Below are 20890 nucleotides of genomic sequence, written 5' to 3'. Positions count from 1 at the left end.
TGTTCCAGGTCGGCCATAAAAATATTGGCATATTGTGGGGCCATGCGGGTGCCCATAGCGGTGCCACTGATCTGGAGATATATATTGTCATCAAACTTGAAATAGTTGTGTGTGAGGATAAACACACATAAAAGGTTTTCTTCAAAAAGGAAAGTCACATATTTTTCAGCCTCAGCTTTGCACTGAGGAGCCGAAAGCTCTGTGTTGTGTTGTTTTTCATTGTAGACATTATTACTGACTTTTTCATTTTCTTGCACTGTAATTTCAACTGCCTGTTGGGAATAGTCTTTAAATAGCTAGCTGCTACTGTGATATTTGGTAAAGAACAATGGAAAACAAACTCCCTCTGTTAGCTTTCGTAAGGTTTTTGATTTTTTTTTTTTGGTAATTCATCTTAACTAGTTTTTTGTCCCTGTTTCAACAGCCAAAAACCAACCATTGGTCACCTCTCCAATGACCAATGAAAGAAATAAGATTCTTTTTGCACTACAAATTGGCCACTGGTATAGAGACCTGGGGTTTCCACATGTCCCAGTGCAAGTGTCAACAAGTAGACTTGAATTAATGGAGCCAGTTTCACTCACACTGGCGTGGAAGGAGGATTTGGAGATCAAAAGATTGCAAGTTGATCAAGAGCTAAGGAAAAAATAGACTTGCAAGGATTGTGGGGAAGAAAAATCAACAAACGAAGGAATGATGGAGATGTGACTCACTGATAGGAACTGTGGAGTTCATATCTTTTAAGGGTCCATAAGAGAAGACCAGTGAAGGACATCCAAGATTTAAGGATAGCAAGGTCACATTTGATTAGAAACAATGGCTACCGCCCCAAAAGGGGTCTTGATGGCAGAGAGTCATCCTTTTCCATCTACACCACTAAATACCTCTCAGAATCACATTCTGATTCCTAGTTTTGACTAGGCCCTTGACTGTTTCCGAAAGGCATGATTGTACTCATTACTAAAATATGTCACAAATGCATATAAATTATTATATTTCAAAAAGTATTATATTGTATTATCATTAGGGAGACAGTAGATACATATGTAATAAAGCATTAAATCACATGTAATGAGGGCAGGGTTAGTGTTGTGTCCTACCTTAACTTTGCCAATTCATGATTTTTTTAATTACATTTTCTTGACTTTGGAGTATTTCACTTTGAAACAGTTCTTTTAATATATATATTTTTAACTGAATGTGGCACACACACACACACACACACACACACACACACACACACACACACACACACACACACTCATTAGATCTGGTTAAAAAATTCCCAGTGGAAAGTTTATCCACTGGAAAATGCCATTTTATCAAAATTGAAATTTTCCACAAGAATATGTTGGTTTCCACAATATTTAGGGGGGAAACATTGAAATGAAGCATTTTGACCATATCAGAAGAGAAAGTTTTGCTCTTTATTTTGAAATGACTTTGTTTCTAAATTTATTTTTTATTATATTGTACCTTACTATATTATATAAACTTGATTGACGATTGTTCTTCTGCTGGCTGTATGCAGTATATATTGCTGACAGCATTGGGCTACAATATATCATGCAACTAAGCTATGTTAATACAATGTTATGATTGGGACATTAAACAGAGTGAAAAAAACAAACAAGCAGACATACACATGTGATCTCCAGACACATATGATTCAATCAATTTGTAAGCACCTAGAGGATAATAAGGTTATAAGGACTAGCCAGCATGAATTTGTCAAAAACAAATCATGCCAAACTAACTACATTTCCTTCTTTGACATGGTAACTGGCCTAGTGGATGGGAGGAAGCAGTAGACATGATGTATCTTGTTTTTAGTAAGGCTTTTGGCACAGTCCCACTGTGACAGGTTGAATCACAGAACCCACCTTGGGAGCTGACAACTGATGTGACAAGACTGCTTCTGCCCCTGCTTTCCTGCCCTGTCATCTTAGGACTTCAGTGCCCTGCCTGGTTTGAGCCAGATCTGCTAGCCTGCTGCAAACCCAGACCCAGGTCTGAATCACATCCCCTAACAGCTGTAGGCTTAACTGAAAGCAGCTAACAGAGGTGTTCTTGTCTTTAACACTCAGACGCCCAACTCCCAATGGGGTCTAAATCCCAAATAAATCTGTTTTTTATGCAGAGTAAACTCATAAATTGTTTGCCCTCTATAACACTGATAGAGAGATGCACAGCTGTTTGCTTCCCCAGGTATTAATACATACTCTGAGTTAATTAATAAGTAAAACGTGATTTTATTAAATACAGAAAGTAGGATTTAAGCAGTTCCAAGTAGTAACAGACAGAACAAAGTAAGTCACCAAGCAAAATAAAATAAAACATGCAAATCTATGTCTAATCAAGCTGAATATTGATAATCTCACCCTCAGAAATGCTTCAGTAAGTTTTTTCCTCAGACTGGACCCCTTCCAGGCCTGGGCACAATTCTTTCCCCTGGTACAGCTCTTGTTCCAGCTCAGGTGGTAGCTAGGGGATTCCTCATGATGGCTTCCCCTTTGTTCTGTTCCACCCCTTTATATATCTTTTGCATAAGGCGGGAATCCTTTGTCCCTCTCTGGGTTCCCACCCCCTCCTTCTCAATGGAAAGACACTAGGTTAAAGATGGATTCCAGTTCACTGTAAGACTTCAAGCCTTCATTCCTCCCAGCCTGACACAAAGCAAGGCTTGCCACAGTCAATTGTCCTGGTTGATGGGAGCCATTAAGATTCCAAACCACCATTAATGGCCCACACTTTGCATAATTACAATAGGCCCTCAGAGTTATATTTCATATCTCTAGTTTCAGATACAAGAGTGGTACATTTATACAAATAGGATGACCACACTCAGTAGATTATAAGCTTTGTAATGATACCTTACAAGAGACCTTTTGCATGAAGCATATTCCAGTTTCATTATATTCACTCATTAGCATATATTTATAAAATCCTATAAGTGCAAATCACACCCACATCATATTCTCATAAGCAAACTAGGGATCAAACTAGTCTAGATCAGGGGTTCTCAAACTTCATTGCACTGTGACCTCCTTCTGACAACAAAAATTACTACACGACCCCCAGGAGGGGGGACCTAAGCCTGAGGCCGCCCGAGCCCTGGGTGGGGAGGGGGCCAAAGCCAAAGCCCAAGGGCTTCATCCCTGAGTGTGGGCCTGTAACCTGAGCCCTGTCGCCCAGGGTGAAGCTAAAGCCTGTGCCCCAGATGGTGGGGCTTGGGGTTCAGCCCCAGGCAGTGGGGCCCAGGCTTCAGCTTTTGCTCCAGGCAGACTAACGCCAGACCCAGTGACCTCATTAAAACAGGGACCCGACCCAGGGGTGGCTCTAGATATTTCGCCGCCCCAAGCACGGTGGCATGCCACGGGGGGCGTTCTGCCGGTCGCCGGTCCCGCGGCTCCAGTGGACCTCCTGCAGGCACGCCTGCGGAGGGTCCACTGGTCCTGCAGCTCCACCGAAGCCGCGGGACCAGCGGACCCTCTGCAGGCATGCTGCCGAAGGCTGCCTGCCTGCCGCCATCCCAGCGACCGGCAGAGCGCCCCCTGTGGCATGCCACTCCAAGCACGCACTTGGCATGCTGGGGCCTGGAGCCGCCCCTGACCCAACCCACAGTTTGAGAACTGCTGGCCGAGATGAAATTACTATAAGGTGGGTGGATAACTGATTGAAAGGCTGTATTCAAAGAGTAGTTATCAATGGTTCACTGTCAAACTGGGAGGCCAAATCTAATGGGAACCCACGGGGTCAGTCCTCGGTCCTGTATTATTCAATATTTTCATTATTGACCTGGATAATGGAGTGGAGAATATGCTTATAAAATTTGCAGATAAACCAAAATGGTGGTGGTGGTGGGGGGGGGGGGGGGTTTGCAAGACTTTGGAGGACAGGATTAGAATTCAAAATGACCTTGATGAATTGGAGAGTTGGTCTGAAATCAACAAGATGAGATTCAATAAAGACAAGTGCAAAGTATTTCACCTAGGAAGGAAAAATCAAATGCACAGCCACAGAATGGAGAATAACTGGCTAGTTGGTAGTACTGTTGAAAAGGATCTGGGGGTTATACTGGGTCACAAACTGAATATGAGTGAACAATGTAATGTAATTGTGAAAAAGGCTAATATCATTATGGAGTGTATTAACAGGAATGTTGTGTGTAATACATTGGAAGTAAGTATCCCATTCTATCAGTACTGGTGAGGCTTCACCTGGAGTACTGTGTCCAGTTCTGGGTTGCACACTTTAAGAAAGACGTAGACAAATTGGAAAGTCAGAGGAGAGCAACAAAATTATAAAACATGGCCTGCGATGAAAGGTTAATAAAACTGGCATGTTTAGTCTTGAGACAAGAGGCTGTGGGGGGTCCCCCTGATAACAGTTTTTAAATACGTTAAGGGCTGTTATAGAGGCTGTGATCAATTGTTCTCCATGTCCACTGAAGGAAGGCCAAAGAGTAATAAGCTTAATCTGAGGCAATGGAGATTTAAGTTAGATATTAGGAAAAGCTTTCTAACTATAAGGGTAGTTAAGCTCTGAAATAGGCTTCCAAGGGAGGTTGTGAAATCCCCATCATTGGAAGTTTTAAAGAACAGTCTGGACAAAGACGTGTCAGGTATGGTTTAGTTTATTTGGTCTTGCCTCAGTAGAGGGGGCTGGACATGACGACTTCTCAAGATCCCTTCTAGCGCTACATTTCTATGATTCTATAGATATATAGGCTCCTATATTTATCCATATTTACACTCCTAATTAAAGTATATTTTTAATAATAATATATTTTCAAACATGTTGAGCCCTTGAATTGCCCATTCACTTTGCTGGGAATTGTGGAGGGGCTCAGAACTTCTGAAACTTAAACACTTCTGCACCTAATTACAGTTTTAGAAGCCTACCTTAAGGTACCCAAGTCTGAAAAGTGTGGCCACATATATGTGTCTCAGTCTATAACAATACTTAGATAATGATATATATGCTGTACTGGTTGGAATCTATTGTAATTTTTGTACTAAATCATATACAAAATATATATGGCTTGTTTGCTGCAACTGTACCAGGACAAACAGCTTTCATTAAAGATACCTTGAACAGTTATTTTGACATTGCGTTTATGTTCACTAATTTGCTTCCTTTTCCCCCATCTCCCCAGAGAGCCCTGCCAAAAGCTGCCTTTGGCTGCTAATAAAAGGCAGTGACTAGAAAAATCTGATTCATGTTTTCAAGAAATCATAGAATATCTGGGTTAGAAGGGACCTCAGGAAGTCATCTAGTCCAACTACTTGCTCAAAACAGAGCCAATCCCCAGACAGATTTTTGCTCCAGATTCCTAAGTGGTCCTCTCAAGGACTGAACTTACAACCCTGGGTTTCAGCAGGCCAATACTAAAACCACTGAGCTATCCCTCCCAAGAAGATAATTAGAGAAATTTTTATTGGCTGCAGAGTTTACTGTAGTTTTTCACCCAGCCTCCCTGAAATTTCTGTACTTGCCAGTCCTGCATTAGCATCCAAGGGTGTCCTGAGCTGTGTCCACATTTATTTTCCTCTTGGGTATTTAGATGACCCAACACAACATATAGGTTTTTACCTCCTTTTAAGAAAAACAAACAGGAATGCAGCCATTTATCTGCAAACAACGTTCAATGTTTATGTTTGAGAAGACTACACTTTATATTAAGTGGGCTTGATTCTCCTCACACTGTTTTGGACTAGTATGAATCCATTGACTTCCATAGCATTACTTTATGTCGGTTTAAATAGGAGGGGAGGCCTGCTTGCTGCCAGAGCCCTCTCAACTCCCTTTTATCTTGTCTTTCTCCCTTGACTCCAGCAGCAGGTACCTTTCCCTCCTTGCCTCCTTCCAGGGGTGCTAGAACAATTTTTATAGTGGGGGCGCTGAAAGCCATTGAAGCAAACTGTAAACCCGGTATATAATAGAAACCACTTCAATCACTCCCCCCCGCTCCCCTCGTTCTAGCACCCATGCCTCCTTCAACTTGCTTCCCTACTCCTCACTTCTCTACTGTCTGCTGAAGAAGGAACAGAAACCTGCTTCACTCTGTTCTTCCTTCCCTACTGTTTCAAGGATCAGGGAGAGAAGATTCCTTGGCACTGGGCTCCTGGAAGACAAGCCCCATAGAATTCTACTGCCCATAAGCGGCACCAGCAGGTAGGCACAGGGAGTAAGGTAGGGGAGTCAGTCAAACATGATCACCGCATATTAAAGATTTATTTGTGTATATGGTTCTTTTTTAACATGTGGTTTAAAATGTATGTCCTGCAATTTTGCCACAAAAAATTGTGCTTGTATTTTTTGTGGTCTGATGCATGTTTTCTTTTTGAATATGTTGATGCTGGATTTTTTTGCCAGGCCACAAAAATATGTTAGAATCTTAATAAAACAGCAAGGACAGCTTGTTTACTGGAGAAAGGGTGAAGGCTAAAAATCAGAAAGATTCCCCAGCCTTTGTTTTACCTATCATGGGCCAAATTAATTCCTGGTGTACCTCCATTGACCTGAATAGACTTAGGCCAAAGAAGAATTGGGCTCATCTATTTGGTTCAGCAGGTGATACTGTAAATCTGCACAGATTCACTGTGACATAGAAAATAACAGTGGAGCTTATTTTTTCTCATAATCAACCCACTATTATTTGATTATAGCTATCTTTAGTTTTACTACATTACATCTATAGCAGCATTTGGCAGCGGTGTTCATTTCCCTCAGAGGAAGGGCAGGGTGGTAACTGTCATTTAGAAAAATTGCTTATTAAATGTATTTCTCCCTTTCAAAAAGAAATGACACATTCTGACAAGAGAGAAAGATGCTTAGTTTAATTGCATTTCTTTGGAATACACAATGTGTTTGCTTTCTCTCCCTGCAGTAATAAGAGAGCCTGTGAAAAACATTTAAAAAAAAACCCCAGACACAAAAAGGTAAATCTTTGGTATCTACCTTAAGTTCTTATATGGCCCCCATTACTGTAGTATCTGAGAACCTAATCTTTAGTGTATTTATGCTCACAACATTCCTATGAGGTAGAGAAGTGCTATTATCCCAGATGGGGAACTAAGTCACTTGCCCCAAATCACACAAATAGTCTGCGGTGGAGCGTAGAGTTTAGCCCTGGTCTCCCACATACCAGGCTAGTTCCCTAATCACTAAATCAGGGGTAACTGACAGGGGGACTGCCAGCCAAATCCAGACTGCCAGATGCTTTTGAATGGACTCCAAAAGCTTTTTATTTACTTATTATTATCTTTATATTTGTATTATTATTTTCTCTGCAGTCTGAACCTTCACTATACCTTGACCAAGAAATTGGACCTTGACTAAAAATAAGTGACTACTCTTGTTCTAGACCCATCCATCCTCTCTAAATGCCTAACTTAAGCCAGGCTTATGCAGGCCACTTCTGTCTGAAACCCAGGCACAGGGCCCCAATGGTAGAAAGTCCTTCAAAGAATAGAAGCAGCAGCAAAAAGTGGTTGCAGCCTCCACTCCACCAAACAGGGGGCCTGTGACATGGCTTAATATCCATTCCCTGCAAGGCAAGGGAAAGAACCCCAGCCAGTCATGCGCTGCACCTGGGAGGTAATTAACTAATTGCCTCCAGGCCAGAAGATGTGGATCTATGCCTTATCAGTAGATTCAGGGAGGTCAGTTGGATACAGACAAGACAAGTTTTGGTGGCAGAGAGATGCCTTTTGATAGGGATTAACTAGACAGGTAACAATGGAGAAAGAACATACAGGACCAGGTTAGGCTCCTGTAGAGAAAGCCTTGTGGTAGAACCAATCAGGAAATGACACTGAAGCTTGAGAGGGATGGAAGGGCTACTAGTTTGAAGATTTGTTGAACTATTATTTGGACTTGTTTGCCCTACTTGTTAGGCTTTTACATGACCTGGTCAGAGGGCTAAGTCACAGAACACTCAGAGGGGGAGTCAAGAGAAGATGTAGATTTGAGGGAGAGCCCAATGGAAAGCACCAGAGATGAAGACCCCCTGCAATGTTGCATCCAGGCATGAGGTGTCACCGTAGAAGTGAGGCCATGTGCTTTTAGGGCCGTAGGCAGCCAAAATGTGAGATACAGCAGCTAGGTAGAGAATGTGCTGATTCAACACAGCTACTTTCATGAACCTCAGCCATAAACTAAAGCTTCTGCTGGAAGAGCACTCTGAGGGAACATAAGAACATAAGAACATAAGAAAGGCCGTACCGGGTCAGACCAAAGGTCCACCCAGCCCAGTATCTGTCTACCGACAGTGGCCAATGCCAGGTGCCCCCGAGGGAGTGAACCTAACAGGCAATGATCAAGTGATCTCTCTCCTGCCATCCATCTCCATCCTCTGACGAACAGAGGCTAGGGACACCATTCTTACCCATCCTGGCTAATAGCCATTTATGGACTTAGCCACCATGAATTTATCCAGTCCCCTTTTGAACATTGTTATAGTCCTAGCCTTCACAACCTCCTCAGGTAAGGAGTTCCACAAGTTGACTGTGCGCTGAGTGAAGAAGAACTTCCTTTTATTTGTTTTAAACCTGCTGCCTATTAATTTCATTTGGTGACCCCTAGTTCTTGTATTATGGGAATAAGTAAATAACTTTTCCTTATCCACTTTCTCAACATCACTCATGATTTTATATACCTCTATCATGTCCCCCCTTAGTCTTCTCTTTTCCAAACTGAAGAGTCCTAGCCTCTTTAATCTTTCCTCATATGGGACCCTCTCTAAACCCCTAATCATTTTAGTTGCTCTTTTCTGAACCTTTTCTAGTGCTAGAATATCTTTTTTGAGGTGAGGAGACCACATCTGTACACAGTATTCGAGATGTGGGCGTACCATGGATTTATATAAGGGCAATAATATATTCTCAGTCTTATTCTCTATCCCCTTTTTAATGATTCCTAACATCCTGTTTGCTTTTTTGACCGCCTCTGCACACTGTGTGGACATCTTCAGAGAACTATCCACGATAACTCCAAGATCTTTTTCCTGACTCGTTGTAGCTAAATTAGCCCCCATCATGTTGTATGTATAGTTGGGGTTATTTTTTCCAATGTGCATTACTTTACATTTATCCACATTAAATTTCATTTGCCATTTTGTTGCCCAATCACTTAGTTTTGTGAGATCTTTTTGAAGTTCTTCACAATCTGCTTTGGTCTTAACTATCTTGAGAAGTTTAGTATCATCAGCAAACTTTGCCATCTCACTGTTTACCCCTTTCTCCAGATCATTTATGAATAAATTGAATAGGATTGGTCCTAGGACTGACCCTTGGGGAACACCACTAGTTACCCCTCTCCATTCTGAGAATTTACCATTAATTCCTACCCTTTGTTCCCTGTCCTTTAACCAGTTCTCAATCCATGAAAGGACCTTCCCTTTTATCCCATGACGGCTTAATTTACGTAAGAGCCTTTGGTGAGGGACCTTGTCAAAGGCTTTCTGGAAATCTAAGTACACTATGTCCACCGGATCCCCTATGTTACCAGAAGGCAGGGCTGGTAACATTATACAGAATTACTCAGCCTTGGGATGCTGAGGCTCATGTAAGCACAGGAAGTGATAGTATACCCCATTCCCTGCCTCATCTTCAGTGACCCTGACCCAAAGAATTCCACAGCATGGAAAGAAATAAAGATTTCTGATAAAAAATGGCCCTAGACACAGAGTGTACATTTCCCCAAGGTGTGGCTGGAGGCATTGGCCTGACCTGAGATTTGGATCAAGTCTGTTTCATTGGCAATAAGAGATGTGGCAGGGTGACAGAGTTATAAGAAAGAACTTTACTTTCTTATAAAAGTCATACTGAGAGAGCAGTGTTACATGCTAAAGCTCTGAAGTTTGTAAGTTAGTGGCCTCGCTCCAGCTTGAATGCCGGAGCACCGGTGACACATCATGCTACGTCCCCTCTGAACCCTAACCTTCACTCTCCTGTTTCACTCATCACACTGCCAGGCCTATCTCTACTCTGAACTAAATCCACACAATTTGTGGTCTCATGAAGACAAAAGGCATACAGGCCAATGTATGTGCAGGCACACAAAGTCACAGACAACGGGGAAAAATCGAAGTATAATCAGACAGATCTTTTAAGCGATAACTGACAACTTGTAAAAAAAATAATCACGGTTGTTAAAATGTTCTACCTCCTGTAATTACAAAGAACATCTAAGATCACTGTAGCTGAGAGGAAACAATTATTTACCCTTTTTTTATCAGTTTGTTAACTTAGTGCATGTCAGATCTTTGTGTACAGCCAGTTTCCGCTATTTCCCTTGTACTGTGAGCTTCCCTTCTGGTTTTTAATGGGACTTTACACAAGAACAAGAGATGAAAACATTTGAAATAATAGGAAAATGCAGTGTTGCCAATTCTTGTGATTTTATCGTGGGTCTCACAATAATTAGTGTTTCTCTTAAACCTCCACTCCGGGAATTAAGTGAATATGTGAGCATCTAAGTCTTCATTAAAAACTAAAAATTAAGTTTCTAGCCCTCATTGTTGTGGAGAAAATCTGAAGAATATGACCACAGTGTACCCTAGGGTGACCAGATGTCCCGATTTTATAGGGACAGTCCCGATATTGGGAGCTTTTTCTTATATAGGCTCCTATTACCCCCCACCCCCTCTACCGATTTTTCACACTTGCTGTCTGGTCAGCTTAGTGTACCCCAAAGTCTCAAAAACCAAAAGGCACCCCCCCAATTCATTTTTTTTAAAGCTCATGATTTTGTGGGGGGTCTGAGTCATGTTATTTGAATGGGTGGGGTTGGCAATGCTGAAAATATGATTGTAAAACCACAAAATAAATGGCAGCTGATGTATATGTGTTTGTCTACATGAACATTTAGTTCATTGCAAGCTGGGGTGTAAATCTATCCTGTAAAAGCAAGCTGTGCGCTAAGTGTCTGTGTGGACCCTGCTGCTGTGTGCTATACGTTCCTTAGTTGCTTTAATTTATTCCTGTTTCAAAGATCAAAGTGCACTAAGAAACTTTTTGGGCACACAGCCACTTAGTGTGTGGCAGGCTACTACTGGAGTAGATTCACACCACAGCTTGCTGCAAGCCAAGTGTTCATTGAGACAAGCCCTTTGAAATAGCTTTTAACTGATATTTTTTAAAACTGGCTTTACAGTTGATGATGTCCCTTTAACATATCTGCTCTTTCATGAGAAACTAATGAAGCTCTCTTAACACTGAAATAATAAGGTCAATTATATTGGATTGGATAAGTAAGCAAGCAGCCAGATTTTGAATAAACTGCAAATGTTTTTAAGAGGCAGCAGAAAGATCAATGAAGAGGGAGGCACAGTAATCCTGGCAAATGGAAATGAATGCATGTAGCTTCAACAGCTGTTATGCGCGAGATCCCAGGCCAAGAGCTTCAAGATGTTTCTAAAATGATAATATAAGATTTTAACAACCTGGTTTATATTCAGTTCAAAAGAAAGAACTGGGCCAAATATAAATCTGGGATTAACATCCTTTCTATGCAAGATGAATACAATAGCTGCCCGAGTCAGAAAATGGCAAAGGTGGAAATGCAGCCTGTCATTGAAGTGGGACCAATACAAACTCATTTATATTTGCAGGCAATCAGCTCCAGGGAATGTGAAGATATCCAAGTCTGGGCCGTCTCACACCCACACAGTCATGCAGTGCTATAAGAACTGTTGAGGAGTCTATGAGGACTAAGGAATTAATTTGTGAGGCTCATAAGGCATGGCTGAACAACAGAAAACAGGATTAGAAGGGATAGGTACAAGGGAGTGACAGCAGACGAAACAGCTATATATGGGGAAAAGTGACAGCTGCCACTCCCTGCCTTGTGACCATCTATACAGTATTTTGAACACTATATAACTGTTTCCCCCTCTGTATACTGAAAAGGTCAGAGAGAAGCATATAAAGGCATATTAGTTTTCCTCTGAGAAAGCAAAAGGCCACATATTATAACACAGTGGTCCCCAACCTTTTCGTCTGGCGGGCGCCAGACAAAGGACCGTGGCAGCGGTGGAGCGAATTTCGGCGGCATTTCGGCGGCGATGCCTCTCGATGACGTCACTTGTCGGCAGCAAGCGGCGTCATCGAGAGGCGTCGCCGCCGAAATGCTGCAGAAAGGTGACGCCTCTCGATGACGCCGCTTGTCAGTGGCATTTGAGCGGGTGCTCCACCGCCGGCCAGGACGTGGGCGCACCCACGGGCACCACGTTGGGGACCCCTGTTATAACAATTGTTAAACCCATCCTGAAAAGAAGGAAGGATAAAATTCCCTGATTTAAGGTGTCTCAGATGGGCATGCCATTTATGATACATAGCGCAGTGTGCATACTCCATTCACTGTTTCAGCAGGCTCATGACTGAATAGTCGTGTCATCTTTTTGCAGGCTAAAATTTTATTCCCCCTTGATGGAAAAGGATATGTTGTTAATTAATATTACTCTCAAACTGTGGAAGGAAGGTGCCCAGCATCAAACTCCGTGGATTTTAAGATGTGGATACTGTTCATAATATGGCAAGTCCTCATGAATTAATGTTAGTGAAATATTTTGAGGTCCTTGGATAAAAGGTGTTATAATAGTGCCTATTACTTTAGTTTACTGATGTGATTATCTGAAATCTTCACTTCTGTGGGAAATGTGTAGCATCTCTGGGATGTGCATATGACATAGCATGTTTCTTTAATAAAACTTTTTTTAAAAGGAGGTTGGCAACATCTTTTGGGGTAAACAGACTGTAATGAAATTGTTTCTTTTTCAGTCCAAAATGTAGAATAAAAAGAGTGCTACTCATATGCACCAGAAAAGTAACAATTAGGGGAAAATAATTAAATTGAAAGCACATTGTTTTTACAATGAATATAAATAGAAAACTAATTAGCAAACAAAAAGACCCGTTGTGTACTTCCCTTTCTATTTGACTGGCTCCCACAAAACTGCTGGGAATAAAAGCATTGTAATTGTGATGCCCTTCTTTAAATCAAAATGAGGAAGGACCAAAGAAAGGGTGAACTCTGTTGGTTTCGAGCTGATAACACTTCCTGAACAGAACAGGCTGTTCGTTTAGTTGTGCATTGCCACTGGGACAAAGTGAACCCCACCATATGGCAATAAACCCCTGAACACACAAAAACACTCCTTCCCATAACAGATTTCTAGAAAGGGTGTGGTGTATTTTTCTAACTTCTTGCATATTTCTGCACAGGGACAAGCTTATTTAGATGAGCTAGAAGTGAAATACTAATTAGCTATCATATTGCCTCTATATAAATCCATGGTACACCCACAGCTTGAATATTGCATGCAGATATGGTCACCCCATCTCAAAAAAGATATATTGAATTGGAAAAGGTTCAGAAAAGGGCAACAAAAATGATTAGGGGTATGGAATGGCTTCCATATGAGATTAATAAGACTGGGACTTTTCACCTTGGGACTAAGGGGGTGGGGGGGGTATGATAGAGGTCTATAAAATCATGCCTGGTGTGGAAAAAGTAAATAAAGGAAGTGTTATTTACTCCTTCTCATAACACAAAAACTAGGGGTCACCAAATGAAATTAATGGGCAGCAGGTTTAAAGCAAACAAAAGGAAGTATTGTTTCACACAATGCACAGTCAACCTGTGGAACACCTTGCCAGAGGATGTTGTAAAGGCCAAGACTGTAACAGCATTAAAAAAAGAACTAGATAAGTTAATAGAGGATAGGTCTATCAATGTCAATTAGCCAAGATGGGCAGGGATGGTGTCCCTAGCCTCTGTTTCCTAGAGGCTGGGAATGGGCAACAGAGAATGGATCACTTGATGATTACCTGTTTTCTTCATTCCCTCTGGGGGACCCGGCATTGGCCACTGTTGGAAGACAGGACACTGGGCTAGATGGACCTTTGGCCTGACTCAATATGGCTGTTCTTATGTTCTTCTGTTCTATGTGGATCACCTACATGTGATGCCTGTTGCATACCAATGAGCAAATAATTAGACTTGCCGTGTACCCAAGGAAGAGTTACATGGCTGTACAGTACCTAAACACATCATAATAATTAAGCACTTGAGACTGGATCAGGTCTCATCATAATTTTATAGCACTGCCTTAGAAACTACAAAGCAAAGCGAGAAAACAGAATCAGAGATGAGATGGAGACCAATGAGATTTGTAGATAGGATCTGTAGCTAAGTTATTTCTTTTGAGTCACTCTTCCAAATTGCCCTAACATCTGACACATAGTAAGAACGGCTGATGGAGCTGTAGATAGCGTACATATAATGAAGCTGTAGAAACAGATGTTGGAGCTTGTAGTTTGTGAGGAAAACCATTCAGCTTCCTGCTACTTGTTAGCGGAGTCATGCAGTGGATTCAGGGAAAGAAACCCACCACTACTATCAATAAACAATAAATTTGGTGCTTGAGGCACACAGCAGTTCCTCTTTTATTCAGTGACTGTCTCCCCACCTTTTGAATCTGAGTGACTGGCCTTTGTATAGTAGCCGAGGAGGAACATACTGTCTGATATTAGCTTGGTTGAGGGTCCCAAGTGCTTTATGATGTGGTTTCTTTCACATTGCTTCTTGGATGAAAAATCTAAGCTTGGATGCTGGACAAGGAGTCAGAAAATGTGTGAAGCTTTGACTAAATCCCAGGAGCTGCTATACTGGAAAACTAGTCCATGTACTCCAGCAGCGTCTTATAACTGATGCATCAGCAGGAGAACACCAACAAAACCTAGTGACCCTGCCTCCCTGTTGTGCAATGCTGCACTGTTCCAGGGGAGGAACATTCCCTTGTGACTCCAGATGGTGATCAGTTTGTGCTCCAAAGCTGAAGAGTTGTCAGCCATTGAAAGGTGCATCCAACCAAATGTAGCAACACTTTTGTAGATACACAACCCACAAAATTTAGAATGCAATATATACGCCAGCATTTGCCAGTTTTCCCTATAACTTTTTATTTTTGAAGAAAAACATTTTAAAAGAGGGAGATAGAGTTAATAAATATCTCCTTTTGTTATATCCATTGTATTTTTCCTGTGTGTGTGTGTGTTCACTCTGGGGGGTTTGGAACAGGTGCCTCTGGGGTGGAAGGGATTTCTCTTGCTGCATTCCTGCACACGCCTTCTCTTGTCCAGAGCTGCCTGCAAAGCAGACTCCCTCTTGGCCATGAGGGCGCTAAAGTTACATGTGGTGGCCTGTACGGGGACTTCTCAGTACACACACATACTCACACCCCTACGTTGCGCACCCTGGGCTCTTCTTCACAGAGTAAAGAAACTCCTGAGTGACTTTCATCTCAGTTTAAAAAAAAATGGAGAGAGGATTATTAGAAGACCTGTGCCGAGGGGCACGAATCCCAGTAACCAAAGCTGTGCTGGTGGTGGGGTTCCCAGAAGAGATGGAACCAAATGAAATTGAGGAGAGCCTAGATGCAGCTGAAACACTGGGGAGGGTAAAGGTCCACACCCGTATTTACAACCGTAAAGTGAAGGGCATGATAGCACTATGTACTCACTCCAAGGAAGCAGATCTTGATAAAGTGCCCAAAGAGGTGAAAGTAGAAGGTATCCCCTGGACAATCCTCAGGGCAGAGCAGTCCCCTCCTAGTGAGCTTGTGTCACTTGAGGTGGATTCTTTAGTGCAGAAATTGCAAGCTCTGATGGTGGATGAGAAGCGGACAAGAGAAGAATTAAGAATTAGGAGGGGGTCCAACACCTGCAGCACCCAGCCTGGTGGCATGGGCCAAAGAGCTGAGAAACGCTCTCAAAGATGCATTGAAGCCGGTATATGAAAGTGCTCCCTACAAGCGGTTACGTTCATTCTCGGGAGTGTCACCTGTACCCTCAGGAGAGGATGATTATGAGACCTGGAGGGATTTTACTGTGCCACTTGTCCAAGAGTGGGAATGCCCTGATGCTGAGAAGTGGAAACATGTGCTTGAGAGTCTGAGGGGACCTGCCATGCGAATTATCCGAGCCCTGAAAGACTCACAACCAGCTGCCACAGTGCAAGATTATTTAACCGCTCTTGAGAGTGTGTGTGGTACTACTGATAGCAGTGAAGACCTGTATTATTGTTTCCGCCTTACCTATCAGGACCCCCACGAACAATTGTCGGATTTCATCAGGAGACTAGAGGATTTGCTACAGCAGGTAGTGCGGAAGGAGGGCATCCCCACCAAGTGCATAGATTCTGCTAGGTTGGACCAAATCCTTCAGGGCACCCTACAAGATGGGTTAATGTTGTGGCGACTGCAGCTGAGGGAGCGGGCCCAAAACCCACCCCCATTCCACAAGCTCATTCGAGAGATACGTGAAGAGGAGGAGCGATTGTTGCAAGTGGATGCAGTGGTGCAGCCAAAGATGGCAGGGAGTCACACCACCACAGTGCTTGGAGAGATGGAAGATGCCCCATCAGTGGCAGCAGCACTGAGAGATTTGACTCGAGAAGTGGCCATGATGAAGGCTCAGGGACATACTGCGCCATTCTCAAGAGGGGAGAGTAGCCGGAGGGGTTACAAAAGAAAGAATTTATGCTTTGAAAATGGCATCTAGCAAGAGAATCATAGAGTTTAAGGTCAAAGAGATCACCAGATCATCTAGTCTAACCTCATATAAAACACAGGCCACTAAATGCTTCCCAGCCACCTCCACACCAAGCCCAACTTGGCCAAATATTACAGTTCTCAGGAGACTCAACTATTTTGTGCTGCAGGCAGAGATCAGGAAGGACTGAAGAGCACTGCTGTCTGAGCCCCTTGAGTGGCAGATTATGTGATATATACTGTGACGGACTCAGACCAGAAGGATATAAGAGGGTAGTCCTTTTGAGTACCGAGACGTTGGCAAGCGCTAGCTCGCCCACTGCTGAAAGCCCCTCCTCCAGCCTAGGGAGAGGTCACGAAACCCGGAACCCAACTGAGTTCGGGGGACAACAAAGGCAACAACAGGAACAGGTGTGGGGGTTAAAGGGCCAAAACTAAGGAACCAGAAGGGGACACCGAGCAGAGAACCCTGGACAGTGCCCACTGCGCCTCGAAGACATCGAGAGAGCCGGCGGACGCTGCCCAGAGGAACTCTGCCCGGATACGTGAACGGATGAAAGAACGAAAAATGGCCCCACAGTCGCAGGCCCCCCCCTCTGCCAACCTCCCCTCCCTGGTGTTACGAATGGCTACCTTGGCCATAGCTAGGAGAAGGTTGATGAGGTGGTCCTGCGACTTCGAGAGGCCTCGGATTGGGTGTGCATAGAGAAATAAATGTGGGGAAAAGTGCAGCCAGAACCTCAATAAGAGGTTCTGGAGGAGCCAGAAAAGGGGCTGCAGCCTGGCGCACTGAAAGTACACGTGCTCCAGGGTCTCCCTCATGCCACAGAAGGGACAGGTGTCAGGGACAGTGGTAAACCGCGCCAAGTACATGCCCCGTGCTCACAGCTCCATGCAGGAGCCGCCAGCTGATATCCCCGGCGGGCCGCGGAACTAAGGTGGGATAGAAACTGGCCCACCGGGGTTCCCCACCCGCCGCTGCTGGTAGAAGGTCCCGCCACTTGGTGTCTGGGCCGGACACGAGGGTGGGGTAATGAAGCGTGTGCAGCATGAGCGCGTACAGATGGTCCCTTGGCACAGTTTAGAAACAAACTGGCTGCATAAAGGTATGCAGGTGGGGGGAAGGCCGAAGGCTCACAGGGCAGGGGGCCAATGGAAAGATCCAGAGGGCCTGGAGTGAGGGGAGGGCAGGGCTCACCCTCTCACAGGACCCGCTCGAGGAAGAACTGAGCCATGGGAGGCAGAGCTGCCTCCACCTCCTGGAGTATGCGCTGGGGGATTGTAAGGGTGGAGAGCCCCATGCGCCGACCGAGAGCCTGGGGATCCACCCAGCTCCCCAGGTCGTAGTCCAGGAGGTCTCCGATCTTGGTGACTCCCGCCAGGACCAACCTCTGGCACACTGAGGAGGACTCCGCCACCTGCACACGAAGATGGAGATTGTGTAACAGAGGCTCCGCGAGGAGATCTACCCCCTCGCTGGCCACAAAGGACCTGGTTGCTGAAACCAGCCTCCAGGTTCTGAGGAGATCCTGGTAGAAGACCGGCAGCTCAGAGAGGTCTCGCGGAAGACCTCTCGGATGGAGAAAAAAGAGCTGCCGGTTGTATCGGAGCCCTTACAGGCGGCGGAGGAAGGCGTGCACCAATATGCTCCACGCCGAGCCACCTGCACTATAAAGGAGTCTCTGCAGAGCCTGGAGGCGGACGACATGGACCTGCGTGCGCATGCACGTCAGGCCCTGTCCACCCTCCTCCAAGGGGAGATGGAGAACCCCCGCAGAGACCCAGTGCAGTCCCGGCCAAAAAAAAAAAACCCAGAACCAACCTCTGGAGATTGGCCAGGAACACTGGGGGCGGGCACAGAGTGGTGCCAGAGCATGGACAGGACCAGTTGGTTAAGCACCAGCGCTCTCCCCTGGAGGGAGAGGCACCGGAGCAATCCCGTCCATCTCCGCAACCGCCCAGTCACCCTGCTCTCTAAACCGTGCCAGTTCTCCGGCGGAGACGGATGCGTAGTCGAGAAATAAACGCCAAGATAGAGCAGTGGACCTGCACTCCACCGAATGGCTTGAAGCGCAGGTGGGAGAGGGCTCGCCCGCCACCTGGCCCTGACCACTAGGCCAGAGCTCTTGACCCAGTTGACTCGGGTGGAGGAGGCCGCTGAATAAACAGCTTGACAAGCCTCCACCCGCACCAAGTCGTCCGGGTTCTGGACCACAAGGAGCATGTCGTCGGTGTATGCTGCCAGAAACAGCCACACCTCCGGATCACGGAGCACCAACCCCATCAACCTCTTGCGAAGGAGACAAAGGAAGGGCTCAATGGCCAGAGTGTACAGCTGACCTGACAGCGGGCAGCCGTGATGCACCCCTCGCCCGAAGCTGACAGGTGCGGTCAGGGTCCAATTGAGCTTGACCAAACACTCTGCGGAGGCATACAGCACCTGGAGAAACCCCACAAACCGGGTTCCGAAGCCAAAAGCCTGCAGAGTGCCCAGGAGATACCCATGTTCCATCCGGTCAAACGCCTTCTCTTGATCCAGGGACAAGAGGGCGAATGACAGACCATCCCTACACCCAAGCGCCAAGTGATCCCAGACTAGATAAAGATTGTCAAAGATGGTATGGCCCAGAAAGGTGTAGGTCTGGTCTGGATGGACCACGTCCGCCAGCACGGACCACAGCTGCAGCGAGATGGCCTTCGCCACGATCTTATAGTCCGTGCTGAGGAGCAAGATGGATGCCAATTCTGGAGATCGCGGAGGTCCCCTTTCTTCGGCAATAAGGCGAGCACCACTTGCCTGCATGAAAGAGGGAGGACTCCACTCTCCAAGGACTCGGCCCAGACAATGGCAAGGTCTGGGCCGAGGACGTCCCAGAACACGCGGTAGAACTCTATGGTCAGCCCGTCCATGCCTGGAGATTTATTAGTGGGCATGAGACAGAGGGCTTCCGAGAATTCAGCCAGAGTGAGAGGCAGCTCCAGCCAGTCTCGGTCGCCCGTGCTGACTGTCAGGAGTCCGTCCCAAAGCGCTCCGCAGGCACTGGCGTCGGTTGGATCCGGGGAGAAAAGGCCAGCGTAGAAGGCCCTGGCCCTCTCGCGCATCTCCACTGGATCCATGATGGGGGCGCCATCCTCTGCCAAAAGGCAGAGGACATGCTTTTTCGCCCCCCTCTTCTTCTCCAGGGCGTAGAAGAAGCAAGAGCTGCGATCCATCTCCCGCAGAAGATGGATGCGGGATCGTACAAAGGCACCTCGGGCCTGAAGATTGTCAAGGGCCTGGAGCTACTCCTGCTTCTCCCAGTACGCTCCACAGAGGGGTGGATCTCCGGGGCTGGCGGCCAGACGCCTCTTCAGCTCCAATAACTCCCGTTCCAGCTGCTCGATCACCACATCCCTCTGCCGGCTGGAGCCCCGGGTGTGGCTACAGCAGAAGAGCTGGGTGCGCACCTTGCCCACATCCCACCACCACCGCGCTGAGGGAAAGGCATGCCTCTGTTCCCGCCAGGCCAGCCAAAACTCCTGGAAGGATGCCACAAATCCCACATCCTCCAGCAGGCTGTTATTGAAATGCCAATAGGCCGACCCCGGCCTCTCCGAAGAAAGAGAGGCCATCACGGCCACCAAATGGTGGTCCGAGAACGGGGCTGGCCGAACGCTGGAGGAGTGGGCCTGCGAGAGATGAAATCGAGAGAAATAAATGCGATCCAAGCGGGAGTGGCTTGACCGTTGTTCACAAAAGTGAACATACAGTCATCGTCCGGGTGGTGGTCGTGCCAGACGTCCACCAGGGAGTGATGGACTACGATCTCCCTGAGGACGTCTGCAGCAGTCGGGCTTGGCTCGATCCCCATGCGGTCCCGCTTGTCGAGGGTGCAGTTGAAATCTCCACCCAGGACCAGGCACTCGCGAGGATCTAAAGTACCAAGGAAGGTGGATGCCTGCCAAAAAAAGCACGCTCTCACCAGGCCGGATGCTGGGGCATAGACATTGACAAGATTCAACGGTAGCCCCTCCATCTGAACCCAGAGGTGCAGCAGGCGACCCGGCACGACCTCGGTAAACCCCAGCACCTCGGGGCTGTAGGTGCGGGGAGAACAGGGTCGCCACCCCGCCCTGACGGGCTGAAAGGTGGCTAAAGTAGACCCCGTCCCCCCACTCCAGCCGCCAGCTCGCTTCGGCAGCTGGGTCCGTGTGGGTCTCCTGCAGGAAAATAACCGAGTACCCCCACTCTCGAAGGAAGGAGAGCACATGGCACCTGCGGAGACCCGACCTACAGCCGCAGATGTTCAAAGTGGCAAAGATGGATGGCGACATAAAGAGGGCTGGGGATGA

General features: G+C 45.9%; 1 protein-coding gene across 1 annotated transcript; it reads left to right on the top strand.

The window, feature by feature from the left end:
* Positions 1 to 15325: 15325 nt before the first annotated feature.
* LOC123363246 (paraneoplastic antigen Ma1 homolog) lies at positions 15326 to 19921 on the top strand. Its single transcript, XM_045004121.1, has 3 exons — positions 15326 to 15797; positions 15862 to 16364; positions 19742 to 19921. The coding sequence occupies exons 1-3, from the start codon at positions 15326 to 15328 to the stop codon at positions 19919 to 19921; spliced, it is 1155 nt and encodes a 384-aa protein (XP_044860056.1).
* Positions 19922 to 20890: the final 969 nt, after the last annotated feature.

This window comes from Mauremys mutica, chromosome 2 (assembly GCF_020497125.1).
Source record: "Mauremys mutica isolate MM-2020 ecotype Southern chromosome 2, ASM2049712v1, whole genome shotgun sequence".
Classification (NCBI taxonomy): domain Eukaryota; kingdom Metazoa; phylum Chordata; order Testudines; family Geoemydidae; genus Mauremys; species Mauremys mutica.
This window is presented reverse-complemented; position numbering and strand designations above follow the sequence as displayed.

Excerpts from the sequence above, each read along its gene's own strand:
- LOC123363246 (XM_045004121.1), top strand. The coding sequence starts at position 15,326 with ATGGAGAGAGGATTATTAGAAGACCTGTGCCGAGGGGCACGAATCCCA. Across the intron at positions 15,798-15,861 it reads TCAAAGATGCATTGAAGCCG|GAGAGGATGATTATGAGACC; the intron begins GTATATGAAAGT and ends CTGTACCCTCAG. Across the intron at positions 16,365-19,741 it reads TGTTGCAAGTGGATGCAGTG|GGCGTAGAAGAAGCAAGAGC; the intron begins GTGCAGCCAAAG and ends CTTCTTCTCCAG.